General features: G+C 52.9%; 1 protein-coding gene across 1 annotated transcript; it reads right to left on the reverse strand.

Moving 5' to 3' along the window:
- Positions 1 to 1,569: 1,569 nt before the first annotated feature.
- LOC104530379 (synaptogyrin-3) lies at positions 1,570 to 12,454 on the reverse strand (the record flags this gene model as incomplete). Its single annotated transcript, XM_010174944.1, has 3 exons — positions 12,437 to 12,454; positions 5,185 to 5,425; positions 1,570 to 1,729 (listed from the first exon to the last, which is right to left on the reverse strand). Coding segments are annotated over exons 1-3 (419 nt in total), but the record flags the coding sequence as incomplete, so codon positions are not given.
- Between the last annotated feature and the right edge of the window lie 1,615 nt (positions 12,455 to 14,069).

A 14,069-nucleotide genomic window follows, 5' to 3' on the forward strand; every position in this document is an offset into this window, starting at 1 on the left:
CCATCCCAGGTGGCTGCTGGCCCCGCTCCATTAGAGCCAAAAGCAAAACCAACGCCAAACCACAACCCCTAATGCTAAAGAAGCTGTTTCTGTGGGACAGGTTGACCCCCAAAGCTCTGCCTGGGGTGGGGGTCCTGGCCCCTGGCCCTGCAGATTTGGCACCAATGAGCCCATGTGCTGCAGGCAGGGAAAGCTGCTGAGTCCTGGGCCAGCAAAATAGGTCAGTTCTGCCGAGACTCCTTCACCCCCTTCCAGGTTGCCAGTATTCAGGTCACAAACGGTGGGAACTGCGGGCAGCAGAGCTGCGAGAGCACCACGCTCGTTCTTATTTCAGGAGATTTCATTAACAATTCAATTAGTTTATAAATGACAGGCTCAAGGGGGGGAAAAAAATTGCCTGCAGACACCGAGAACGGCTTCCCAAGCACGGCCCAGCGCCGGCTCCCCGGTGAGGTGCTGTGCCCATCCGGCAGAGCTGCTGGATTTATTCACAGCACCAGCAGAGGGGCTGCCAGTGTGACCCCACATCCCAGCCACCCTCCGTGCTGGTGGCAGGGGACTGGTGTCCCCACTGCCCTCCCCGGGGTGGGAGCAGATGCTGATGGGATGGGGGAGAGTATCCCACCCAGCTCCCTTCCCTGGCAGCTGTGGGAAACAGGGAGTCTGGGCAGAGAGCGATGGAGAAGAGCTGCTGGGGGGCTGGGATTAAAAAGAGATTTATTTGGATAATAACAGAGCGGGGAGCAGTTAAACTGGTGGGTAACTGGAACCAGGCCTGCTGCTGGAAAGCCTCAGACCGGCTTTTGCCCCAGTTCTTTTAAGGCAATATGGAACGAGTGCACCCTTGGGTGCTCTCCACCCACAAAAAGCTGGAGAGGGGGTGGCGGTGAGGCAGGGGCCATCCCTGCTCCTCCACGTGCAGTCTCAGGAGCAGGAGCCCCCCAAGTGGTGCCAGCACCCCCAGGACATGTGGGGACCAGCAGCTGTGGCCAAGGGGCCCTGTGAGGTTTTGCACACCCCCAGCACACGTCCCTCTGCCACCGTACAGCCCCAGGGATGCACAGAGCCTAAAAGTGGGAGTAAAGGGCGTTTCTGCAAAGGGGGTTTTCTCCTCTGGGGTGGGCAGCAAAGGAGCCGGCCTGGCTCACCCCGAGGGTGAGCTGATGAGCCTGAGAGCTCCTAAAATCCCCCCGGATCCTGTGAGATGGGCTCATCACAGTGATCTGCTCCTGAGGACTCGTTTGCTTCCAACCAAGCTGCTCCCAGGAGTCTAACGAGGCCCTTGAAGTGAAGGCAGCTCGTGGCTAGTGACAAGTTTTCGACAGGAACGCAACTTTCCAGCCGCAGGAGAAGGGGAAGTCTGGCATTCCCCAGCGAGAGGGGACTGAGCTGATGCTTCCTGGGTAAGAAACTGCAAGTTTCATCTCTATCTGGAGGGACCGCAGGTTTCGTCAGTACAGCCCCTTGCTGCCCACCAAGATTCACTTCTCCAAACCGTGTCCCACATTCCTCCTCCCAGCTCAGCACCAAGCCCAGAGCAGGTTTTGTTTCTCCTCTCTCCAGTTTAGCTCCAAAGCTGAACTCACCCAGACAATGATAGAGAAGAAAGAGAAGGTGATTGCTGCCCGGGCGGCATCTGCTCCTTGCGAAAACCCTCTGCTCATCGTTGTCCGTTGCCACTGGTTTGCTAGGAAGCAGAAAGCTACAAACCACAAGAAGGACAAGAAACCTGGAAGAGAACAGAGTTGGTCAGTGCTGTCCCTGCTCACCACCTCTGCTGCTGCAAGGACCCATGTTTGCTGATGCACAAACACGCTGCCATCAAGATTTTCAAACAGCGACAATGATCTTGGGTGCCTCGGCCTGTGGTGTGGCCCAAAAGGATCTATTTTAAAAGAGGTTGATTTGTAATTGCTGGAAAAACAGGGATGGAAGGAACCATGTGGGATCACCCAGCATGTTGCCTGCCTGAAGTTCAGCTCACCTACATCTCAACTTGATTTCAAAGACCTAAAGGGACAGCACATCCTCTCTGGACATGGAGTCCTCACACTCTGTGGAGTTTCAGCCTGCTCACTACCAACTCAGTTCCAGCACCCCAGCCTGTTGACCCACCGTTCCCTCTGTTCCCTGGACACTGCTGGCTGCACTCCTGGGAGCAGGAGATGTAGGAGATGGCTTTCCAGCTCTTCTGTGATGGGCTATGCCTTGGTCCAAGGACACAGCCAGAGAGCTTAAAAAAAGGCAAGGAACAATCACCTGGGAATAGGGACAGGCTGAGGTTAACCCCTGCTCTGAACACAGGGATCACACACGGGCTGTCTGTGCATCCCACGAGTGCTGCAAGCGAGCAAGTGCTCATTGTGTGCCCTGCCCAGGGCAGGGACAGGGCAGGGACAGGGCAGGGACATGGCAAGGACAGGGCAGGGACAAGGCAAGGACAGGGAAGAGCTGCCCACAGAGCCAAGAGCCACATGGGCTTCACGGGAGAGAGCTCTGCTCACCCCTGCTGCCCTCCACCTCCTGTGCTCCTGTTCTCAGCCTCTCCAGGCCCTGTGGAATTGAGCAAAAACATTCTGGTGATTATTCCTCCCTGGAACCAAAGCTGGCTGAGCAAGATAGGGCTGCAGCTCCCCTAATTCAATCACCAGCCAACAGCACTGCCTGATGCCAAGGAGCTCAGGAAATAGTCAAGAAGCGAGCCACAAGCGTGCAGCAGCGCTGGGAAGAGGAGCTGCACAACCTGGAGCCTTCCATGATGCTGTTTCCAGGGTCTCCAGCTTTTCTGAGCATCCCCCAGCATAAAAGTCCCCTCACCCACTGATTCTGGCTGTCAGTGCACGGGGGGATGCTGAGCTACCCAGCACCCTCCCAAGGATCATCGGGACACCGGGATGAGCAGCCACACTGCCAGTCCCATGGGACAGCCACCCGACAGCACAGTCTGACTGTGGGGAGAGGGAAGAACCTTCCTTTGTTCCCCTTTATCTTGCCAGTTGTGCCTTAGCACGACATAAACCACATCCACACCCAGCGTGAGAGTCACGGGGTCCATCGCACACCTCGCCTTTAACTCAGAATCTGCTCCTAACTGCAGTTGAAGAGAACACACTCCTCATCTCCTTCTCCTGCACAACCAGCCCTGGGGCTTCCCGACCACCGGGTGGTTTTGTCTGCCTGGCTGTACTTGAGCCCTTGAACTGTCCTCACAGCAACACAACGTCCAGCCAGGATCACCCAAGCTTTCCTTTCTCAAATCACAGACTAATACAAGAGCCTCCTTTTGCCACAGACAGCAAAATCCTGCCACCAAAACCACCCCAAATCTCCCCGTATACATTTTCACTTCCCCTTGGGATGACCACTTGTCATCAGTGTTAAACGAGACCTCTGGGGCTTATTCCTCACAGGTCACCCTCAGGGACAGAGACGCTTTCTAGTTCCCCAGCTCTGTTATAATGGGGCTTTACCAGCAGCTGGGCCCTGTCAGGGGAAGCAGATCCAACCCCTCATGTGGACACAGGAAGATTCACACCCGAGATACGGCGTTGGCTGCAGCTTGGATGACCAGTATGAGGTGAGCATGGTGGGTAGGGGTCCCCAGATCTCAGTGCACGAGATGCTGAACCACTTCTCCAGATGCTGCACTGCTGCAGCACTCCCATCTCCAGATACTTGGGGAGAAAATGCCACGGAAACAAGGAGGACTGCACTCCATGCTGGAGAAGCAAGCCTCAGTCAGGAGTCTCTTGCTCAAAACTCCACCTTCCTGGAGACAGTGGTGTCTGGAAGTCAATGCACACGTGATGCATGACAAGTGGCAAAGAGAAATGAGGCAGAGATTGAGAGTGGTAGCATTCCCCACATGCCTGGGAGAGGAGAGAATGGCTGTTCCGAGGTGGAACAGGGAGGGAGGGAGGATCACAGCCCCGCACCGTCACGCAGCATCAGCCAGAAGATGGATGTCATGTTCCCCTTCCATTTGAATTGAGGGTTGCAGGCACTGAGCCCTGGGAAGGGGCGGTAAATATCATCTAACGAGGGCTGGACGCTGGTGCTGTAGCACCATGGAAAGAAGCTTTCCAGCAGGGAGGGAACATCCTTAAAAACAAGCAAGTGCAGGGAGGTGATGATGGATGTTTTCATTTGGGACCAGAGTGCCATCAGCGACACTTGTGCTGGATAAATCACCTTGACTGTGCTAACACAAGAACCTGGAAATGGAGAACATCAGCCAGGCAATCCAGCCAGCAGCCGAGCAGAGGATGGCCTCACAGAATCCCAGAACTGCCTGGATTGGAAAAGCCCTTGAAGCTCATCGAGTCCAACCATGAACCCAACACTGACAAGTCCCCGACTGACCCATGTCCCTCAGCACTGTGTCTACACGACTCTTCAATCCCTCCAGGGATGGGGACTCCACCACTGCCCTGGGCAACCCCTTCCAATGCCTCAGAACCCTTTCAGCAAAGAAATTCTTCCTCACATCCCATCTCAACTGCCCTGGCCACAACTGGAGCCCATTTCCTCTGGTCCTGTCCCTTGGGCCTTGGTTGAACAGACCCACCCCCACCTCTCTCCACCCAGCTCCAGGCATCCTGCCTGGGATGAGCCTCAGGTGAAGGGGCTCAAAACAATGCAGAAGAGCTGGGGCGTGGAAGGCCCAGACCCACCTGCACCCCACAGTCCAGGAGGCAGCTGGGGATTGCAGTGGTGAGCAGAAGCAGGTTTCTGCTTTGTTCCAAAACACACAGACACCAAGTGAAAACAGACCCAGATGTAACTGATGAAATAACATTTGCTTGAGCCAGAAACAGGAGATGTGGGAGGGTAAAACGCTGCGCCTGGTCTCTTGAGACGTGACCACCAAACCTCACTTCTCTGGGTGGCCTCACCAAACCCAGCTCAGAGAACATCTCCAGTTGCAGAAGTGGCACAGACAAGTGGGACACCCCACTGTCCCCAAGCCACCACACACCAGCTTCCTCACTGCTGCCTCTGAGCTCATGGCTGGATGGGACAACCCATCTGCCACCCCTGTTGTCCCCGACTGAGGCACACGAGTCACGCCACACTGTGGGAGGAGAGGGGAGGAGTCAAGAGTGGAGCTGCAGGACACAGCAATGACTTCACACTGCCCATGGAGCATCGTCCTTCACAAGCACAGCAAAGTCAGAGAAGTACCTGAAAAGCCAAGGTCCAGCAGGACGGCCCGTTTGCGGTCCTTCACGCTGCTGATCTGCTGGAAGTAGAGGTCCACCACAAAGAAGAAGATACAGCCAAAGAAGGCAATGATGCCAACGGCGATGCCGTAGCTGCAGGCACTCTCATTCTCGTTGAAGATGCAGAGCAGCTCCGAGCTCTGGCTGTCCCTGTTCACGTAGCACTCGTTCACGATGGAGCCAAACACCACGATGGAGAAGATCTGCAGGAGGAAGGAGAAAACACCACTTGCTGCTGTTTACATTTAACTCTATTTTCCAAAAGCAACAGAATTGGATTCAGTCCTGACTTTGACTCCATGGCAACATGGCATTTGTTAGAACGATCCCGACTCTCGCCTGGTTGATGGCCCTAAGCTGGTGGATGGTACCCAGGTCCTCTTTTAGCTGGGAGCCTGTCTGCCTTTCAGCAGCTTGGTTTGCAGAGTATTTTAAGAGATTGTTATTCTCCAGACAGGCTGAGGAGGGAAAAAAATAAATAGAAGGGCCAGGTCTCTGCAGTCTTTCTGCTCGTGCTGCTCTCTGCTGCCAGGCTGCGCTCGATAAACCCCCTTGTGTCACTGCGGAGCGGGGAGAAATGAAGTGACAGAGGATAATTGAGCTGAGTCCAGGGCAGGACAGGATTCCTGGTGGAGGGGGGACGGGACACTGAGCATGGGGAGGTGGGGAGCAGCTCACCTGGGTGCAGCGGGCAGGGGGAGAGGCTGCCCTGTGAACAACAGGACCATTTTTTACCTGGCTCAGCAGGGGTTGAAGGATGCAGCGCCTGCATCCATTATCCAGTGACCTGTTTTCAGCCTTGTGAGGGACAAAAGGGCAGAAGGGGTTGCTGGTGGTTCTCCAGGTCCCACTGAGGGTGTTCCACATCCCTGCAGGCAGGGAAGGAGCACGGAGCTGGCTGCCTAAATTAATATCATTCACGATGCTGCACGCTGAAGTAAATTCCTTCACCCGTCCGACACCAGAGGCAGCGAGTGGAAGCTGCGGGACCAGCTGCATTATAATTTGCTCTGGATCCTGCTCCCTCAGAGCCTAGAAAGCGCCGTTTGGATTCCAAGGCAGAGAGCAGGGAGGGAGGGAGGAGGGAAGCAAGGCGTGTAGATGCGCCTCCATCAAGCTGTGAACCTCTGATCTCATCCCTCGCTGCCAGCACCGGCTCCCCGTGTCCCTGCACGGCTCCCACCTCGCTGGACACAGCTGGAGGCCGTGAGTGCAGCTGGGGAGATCATAGAATCACAGAATCATAGAATGGTTTGGGTTGGAAGGGACCTTAAAGCTCATCCAGTCCCAACCCCCCTGCCAGCAGCAGGGACACCTTCCACTAGACCAGGTTGCTCAAAGCCTCATCCAGCCTGGCCTTCAACACTTCCAGGGAGGGGGCATCAACAACTTCCTTGGGCAACCTGGGCCAGTGTCTGACCACCCTCACAGTGGTAAGATAAGAGGCTCCTCCAGCTCAGCCCGGTGTGGGGGTGTGTGGGGACAGCCGGGGTCTCGGGGTACGGTGCAGCTTCGGCGCTGGACACCCCGCTACGTCCTCTGCAGGGACATGAAGCGCATGAGAGCAAGACAGGCGACAGACAGAGGCGGCAGCTGAAGAGCCACACCAGAAACTGCAGCCGGTGGCCTTTGCAAAGTCACCTGTGTCTCACCCACCCACAGAGCTGATGCCTGGCCATGGGCCACCTCCTGCAGCCCCGGGCGCAGCCACAGCAGAGCTGGGTGCACCAGAGCAGAGGCCACTATGAGCAAACCACTCAGACGGCTCTAACCAGTCTTTAACTAACACTGGGATAGATACTTTCTCCCAAGCACTGGCCAGATATCTCATTCCTGCCTGCTTTAATGGACTTCATGTCCTCTAAACTCCTTCCAGTGCTGGGGTGAAGCTGCACCAGAAATTCTTCTGTTTGAAGCTACTTACAACTCACAGAATCCCAGAACTGCCTGGATTGGAAAAGCCCTTTAAGATCATCGAGTCCAATCATGAACCCAACACTGACAAGTCCCCAACTAACCCATGTCCCTCAGCACTGTGTCTACACGACTCTTCAATCCCTCCAGGGATGGGGACTCCACCACTGCCCTGGGCAACCCCTTCCAATGCCTCAGAACCCTTGCAGCAAAGAAATTCTTCCTCACATCCCATCTCAACTGCCCTGGCCACAACTGGAGCCCATTTCCTCTGGTCCTGTCCCTTGGGCCTTGGTTGAACAGACCCCCCCCCACCTCTCTCCACCCTCCTCCAAGGGACTTGGACAGAGCCAGAAGGTCTCCCCTCAGCCTCCTTTTCTCCAGGCTCAACACCCCCAGTTCCCTCAGCCACAAGGGAACTCAGCACACTTGTGCTCCAGACCCTTCCCCAGCTCCGTTCCCTTCTCTGGACACGCTCCAACACCTCCATGTCCTTCTTGGAGTGAGGGGCCCAACACTGAACCCAGCACTCAAGGTGCGACCTCACCAGTGCCCAGTCCAGGGGCAAGGCAAGTGTCTCATGAGCAAACACATCTTAGACAGTGTCCAAAAACTCTCCCCCAAGCTTGAGGGGACAACAAAGAAACAGATCTGCAAGTGACTTCTCCCAGAGATTCACCTGTGGGTCCCAACAGCAGCTCTTTGGGGCTCTTACCATCAAAACACCTCGTGTAGGTCCCATCACTGCCCTAGACCCCCACCAGCTCTGCGCTGGCCCCTTCTCTCCATGGCCTCCTTAGCTGAGGGGATCAGCATCTCCACCCTGACAGAGGTGAGCATGCATCCCTGTCTACACGACAGCAGGAGTGGGTTTCTGCCCTGGAAATGCTCCTCAGCCCCAGGAATTAGCCTGTTCTTGAGTGATGCCCTCCAGAAATGTGGGTTTCCAAATGTACATCTGCAAAATTCAGGTGCAGCCTTTGATCTCTCCTGGAGCACTGTCAGGGGACAGAAGTACAGATGTCCCAAGGACCCCTCCACAGCTGGCACAGGAGGATAATCAGACTGTCCTCCTCTCTGAATTTAACCATTACCTGGGGTCCTGTTCCCATCCATCCCTGGTTCAACTCAGCTCTAAGCACCAGCCACGAGCTTGATGGCAACACGAGTCACCCTATTCCTCACTGGTCCTGCACTTACGGAGCGCTCCGCTGTCACACCACGACGAGCACATCATCATCATCATCATCATCATGCAAAGAAGAGGGTTGCATTGTAAGAAAGAAACAGCAACAAACAGTAATAATAATTTCCCAGTGTTTTGGCAGCAGCTGTAATATCAGCAGTTGTAGAAATCAGCTCATAAATAATGCAAAATTGTTATTTACCATCAGAAATAGCAGCAGCATTTATAAAACAGGCCCTGGAAGAAATAATGGGATTCTGGAAAACATGAATAATTGAGAAGCTCTGATTCCACAGGATTATTCCTCTGGCAGGTCAACAAACTCACACTCAGCTTCTCTGATAAATGGTTTACTTTGTCCCCTCAGGATTAACAACCTGGAGTAATTCTGTGTGGTTTTGGGTGCCCGTTTCAGGGGGTGAGGAAGGGATTAAGGATGTCACAGGGTGTCTGCTGCCTGCACGTGGATTTGCACACTTGGGGCTGTCAGCAGAGGATGCCCAATTAGTGCTTTTGGGGTGGAAATGGGAATAAAAAAAGACATTTCACCTCTTTATTTCAAATTCCAGAGAGTTTTGCAAAGCAAAGCATCCTTCTTGCTGCTGGACGACCTGAGCAGCTCACCCTGTGAGACCCCTTGGCTGGGTGCTGCCCACAACATTTCAGTGCAGACAACACAGGACACGAGGCTTCTTCTTGGGAGGCCAAAACAGTGAGGAGTTACAACCACAGGCATTTGATAGATGCGCTCAAAACATCGGTGCTGGTTGAAATACTCCTGTCAAAACACGCTTTGCAGTGAAAACAAGTCTTTCCATGGGTTTTCTATCCCTTCTCTAGTGATTGAAATGTTATAGTTTTTCTTAAAAAAAAAACCAAGAAAAAACCCAACTGGTGCTGGTAAAACATTTTAATGGGAATAGATTTGGTGTTGTCTTTCTAAGTATAGGTGAAAAAAAAATATTTGAGAAAACATGGGTAGATGGGGGAAAGTAAAATCCAGACTTATATTTAAAAAGTTCATGCAAAACAAGTGCTGCTTTCCAACCACCTCTAGAAAATGCACCTGCTCAAACCCACAAATCAGTTCATCAGAGACCTGAAAGCCAAATACAAGGTCAGATTTTCCACCACGACTGAGATTTTATGGGTCTGAGCAAGGATGGGGGGATCCTGCTCTCCAGAGATGCTCGTTTGACTCCCACCTCCTCCTGCCTATCAGGAGATCCCCAAAACCACAGTCCCCGTGACATGGCTGTGACAGGACTCGGGACCAAGCGCCAAGGTCACTGACACACACAGCACAGGGGCATCTGCCACGCGAGCTGCCGCATCCCAAGCCCACCCACCTTCCTAACAGGGCTCCTCCATATCTCACAGGCTTTGCAAAAGAGCTTGAGCATTCCCAGGACACTTCATTCTCCAGCTGAACAACCCAAAACGCAACAAATTTTGTTCTCACTGGGTGGACCAGTACAAGATCCAGTAAGAAAACTGGATTACCTCTGCCACCCCAGTATGAAATCGCATCCCACCTGCCAAAGCTTTCACATAAATGTCCTGGCAGCTCGTGGTCTCCTGGCCAGTAGCCTGGCGTGTGGGTTGCTCAGCCCTTGCCTCTCCACGGTGTCAGAGAGCGGCTGGGAGCCCCGGTACGTGGGTCCAGTAGCTCCAGCAACTCCATCAGCACAGACCATTAGTGCTCCTCACCGCATCCAGCTGTAGGAAGGGATGGGAAGGAGGAAAGCTGTCTTCTCCCATCCTTTCCATTAAGACTTGCACTTCAGCCACACAAAAAAGCTTCTGTGCCTCAGTCACACCCTGGCAGGGAGAACAATGCCGCTCAGGGAGATGCATGAAGTGCCTGGACCCACAATGAGGCAGATCAGCTACTTGTGCAAGTGCAAAGGGAGCTCATCATGTTACACCAAACCAACAAGAAGCCAAGGACCTCTCTTAATGAAATCCAGCTGCCCAGTTCCCCCAGTTTAAAGCTTGCTTCCAAGCAAGAAGGGGCCAGCTCGCCAGGCCAGCAAGCATTCCTGTCACACAGGACAAGGGGACAGGTCTCAGCAGTGACTGGTGACAGGGTCTGGGTACAACGGCTGTGACAGACTCTAGAAAATATCTGGTGCAAAGCTGAAAGCAGAAGGGTTTGAGTAAGACCCTAAAAGCCTTGGAAAGCACCCAAGGGACACTGCTTACCCGAGGCTGGAGGCTGAGTCTGGGCAGGAGCTGGCTGCTCCAAGCTGCCTTTGGTATCCAAAGTGCCAGACCTGGATGCACCATCTCCCCCGCTTTCCTTGCTTGCTGCCCACCGCCCATTTTCCCCCCTCACCCTATTTTAGACAAGACCTCTTGCCTCTTTTGCCCTCTCTGGCAATGGCTCTTAAGTGCAGGGAACTGTGACCGAGTGCCCGGTCCTGGGTGCCCTGGCAGGGGCTGTGCCAGAGGGACAGGGAGGTGACAGCACATAGCAGGCAGATGCCATCAGCACAGACACACGGGCAGCCCTGCAGCAGGAGAACAAGTGAAATCTCATTCTTTCTCCCAAAAAAAAAAGGAAAGGGGGAGCCTGAGAGGGCAGGTTTCGTGCTTGGCGGTGTCCAGACACTCATGTCCCAGCTGTGGGACCCTCAGCCACTGCCAGACCCTCGCAGGAACCCAGGGTGCTGGGGACACCATTTGAAGTGTGCACAAGACCTGCGGGTGCCTTCTCAGCACCAGATTTTGACCATCTGGAAGGAGGTGGCTGGCCAGGCTGCCTGGCTTGGTTCTGTAATTATACTCTGCAGATCTGTGCTCCCTCCTGGGGCTTGAGCCGACTGGACCCCAGGACACGCATTTTTTTTCATCCACGTTGCTTTTAGCCTTCTGGAGCCCAGGCACCTAAAATGTACTTGAGGAGACCTCGTGGTCTGAGCACAGCCATCACAAGGAAAATAAAAAGCAAATAACACAAGAGAGCACAAGCTGAAAGCTTCAGTGTGTGAACTGTCAGCCATTTTAAGGTGAGATGTTTCCACTGCTGATGCACTGTACTTTGATTTGGTACCTAAAATAAACCTTACCAGAAGGTGTGGGGTTGTAGGAGACTGCAAAACCTTGCTTCCATTACACACGCAAGCAACCAGTAATGTCAACATCAAGGAGATTTAAGACATGAAGAAAAAGAAATCACTGCTAATTTGCTCTGCAATCAACAGTGTTGGGCACAAACTGCACATCCAGAGAGCTGGTACCAAGGTCTGGGTGATCTTTCATGAGCATCAGTGAGAATGATGCCACCCTGCTCAGCATCCTCCTCTCCTTGAGCCACCACCCAGCATGTGAAGGATGGGCTAGCAAATGAGAAGGGAAAACAATTAAGGTCAAATCAGCACAGGCCCAATCCTGCCAAGCGCTGAGTGTTCCTAAGTCCCAGTTAAGCCCTTGTCTTGAGTCACCTACTCCACACAGATACTCTGCTAAGGGATGAGTTAGACCCTTGGCAGAAGACCAGCCTCCTTCAACACCCACCAAGCTCAAATGCTGGGGGAATCAGGTCCCGTGTCCTTCTCCAGTTTATCTTGACACTTGTCAGTCATGGGGAAGTTTCCAGCACAGATCTGCATAATTTATTGGAGGGTGTGAAGACTAAAGAAATACTTTAAGCACTGCCAGATCTCCCACAAGGACGATGGATAGGACCACAAAGGAAAGACCTGATGCAGTTCCTGGCATGGAAAGGGGTGGTATGATGCTGGCTCGTCAGCTTGGGAAGGACACATATCGATGGCCACGTGGCTGATTTTTACTGAATCACGTTTTCTAATGTGGTAAGAGATGCTGGCTGAAACACAGCGCCCATTCAAAGTTCCTAATCTAGTAATGCCATCTGAGCACATGGCAAGCCAGCAGCGTTTGGAACCAGTGATGACAGGAAAATGATAATTTAGCAGCATTTTAAGCTCAGATGCAGTGAAATTTCTGTATCATTCTATTACCAAAAAAGTTACATTTTCAGTTCTGCCTTTAATCTACGGCCCACGGAACAAGAGAATTAAGACAGAAATCTGGTGACTCTACTGAAAAGCAGCCAAGACCAGACAAAGTCCAGAGCAGCTGAGATCACACTAATGATTCTCAGCATCGCTGCGGGCTCCTTAAGTGCCAGACCAGTCTTGAGCTCTTCTCTAAGAGCCACAAGTGCTCAAGAGTCAGTGAAACCCCTGAAGGCCACGGGAGCGATTCGGAGCTTGCAGCACCAGAGCTCCCACCTCATATTTCACATTGATGTCTCCTGAGGAGTTCTCAGCCCAGTGCTGGGTATGCCAAGCAGCCACCTCCACCTGTGGCTGCAGGACGCCTGCAGCAGGCAAGGTCTTCTCCAGTGAGGGAGCTTTCCAGGCTCCAACTCCAACCCTTTACAAGAGCTGTGTGTCATAGCCCTGCAAACCCAAACGTACACCCCACAGCACCTCAAACCAGCGCTCCTGCAGCTTCACCCTGGGTGTGAGACTCCTCAGAAGTGCTCTGTCCTGAGGGTGCAGGGTAGTGACAACCCTGGAGCCATATTCTTCTTTGTTTGCTGCTTGGTTCTTCTGCTCCTGAGTTTGTTTTTTTCCTAATAAAAATAAACAACATCTTTTACCATAAGCACAAATAGTGCCATTTCCATCCCTCTGGAGAAATGAAACAAACCTGGACCAGGATGGAAAGGGCACACTCCTACCCTCCAAGAACCACCACCCATTCCTGATACATCAAATCACCACCCAGCACATCTCTTACCGAAGTCACAACTCAGCAAAGTGCATCTGTCGTGCTGAAAGACAATGATCTGCTGTGGATTATGGACTAAGACTCGTATCAGCGCAAAGCCCAGCACATAAAGACTTTGTTGGATCTGAGCTGAAGTAACCTCTGGTCATAAAAGTTCCCTACCTCATATCAAAGGCTACAGGGACTGCCACTTTGCTGCTGTGCCTCTGCCAAGGAATCAGATTTGGCTGTCCTAGTCCAGTCCCCTAACAAAGGTTTTGCTCTTAAAAGCGTTAAGATTATTACAAGGAAAACCCAACCAAAATACTGGGCCCAAGGAGATAAAATACCGCATAGGAAAAGCTCTCTCTGGTGATCCAGCTGATGAACTACACATTTATTCAGCTTTGAGAAACAAGAGAAGAAGGTAGCAGATAGGGTCAGGCAGGTGCTGGTTGCAGGTGAGGTTGTCCAGGTGTGCAGGTCACACAGGCAGCAACAGGGGGGTCATTGGAGCAAGAAACAACCCCTTTACAGAAAACACTGAAGTATTCCTCTAAATTGTAGTAAAACTGGATCTCCTTACATGGACCAGTTAGAACAAGTCCAGAGAAGGGCCACCAGGATGATCCGAGGGCTGGAGCAGCTCTGCTGTGAGGACAGGCTGAGAGAGTTGGGGCTGTTCAGCCTGGAGAAGAGAAGGCTCCAGGGAGATCTTAAAGCTGCCTCCCAGTACCTGAAGGGGCTACAAGAAAGCTGGGGAAGGACTTTTCATAAGGGCAGTTAATGACAAAACAAGGGGAAATGGGTTTAAACTGAAGGAGGGGAGGTTTAGATTAGATATTAGGAAGAAGTTTTTCACTGTGAGGGTGGTCAGACACTGGCACAGGTTGCCCAGAGAAGCTGTGGCTGCTCCTCCCTGGAAGTGTTTGTGGCCAGGCTGGATGAGGCTTTGAGCAACCTGGTCTAGTGGAAGGTGTCCCTGCTGATGGCAGGGGGGTTGG

Source organism: Antrostomus carolinensis, unplaced genomic scaffold (assembly GCF_000700745.2).
Source record: "Antrostomus carolinensis isolate BGI_N321 unplaced genomic scaffold, ASM70074v2 scaffold18759, whole genome shotgun sequence".
Lineage (NCBI taxonomy): Eukaryota > Metazoa > Chordata > Aves > Caprimulgiformes > Caprimulgidae > Antrostomus > Antrostomus carolinensis.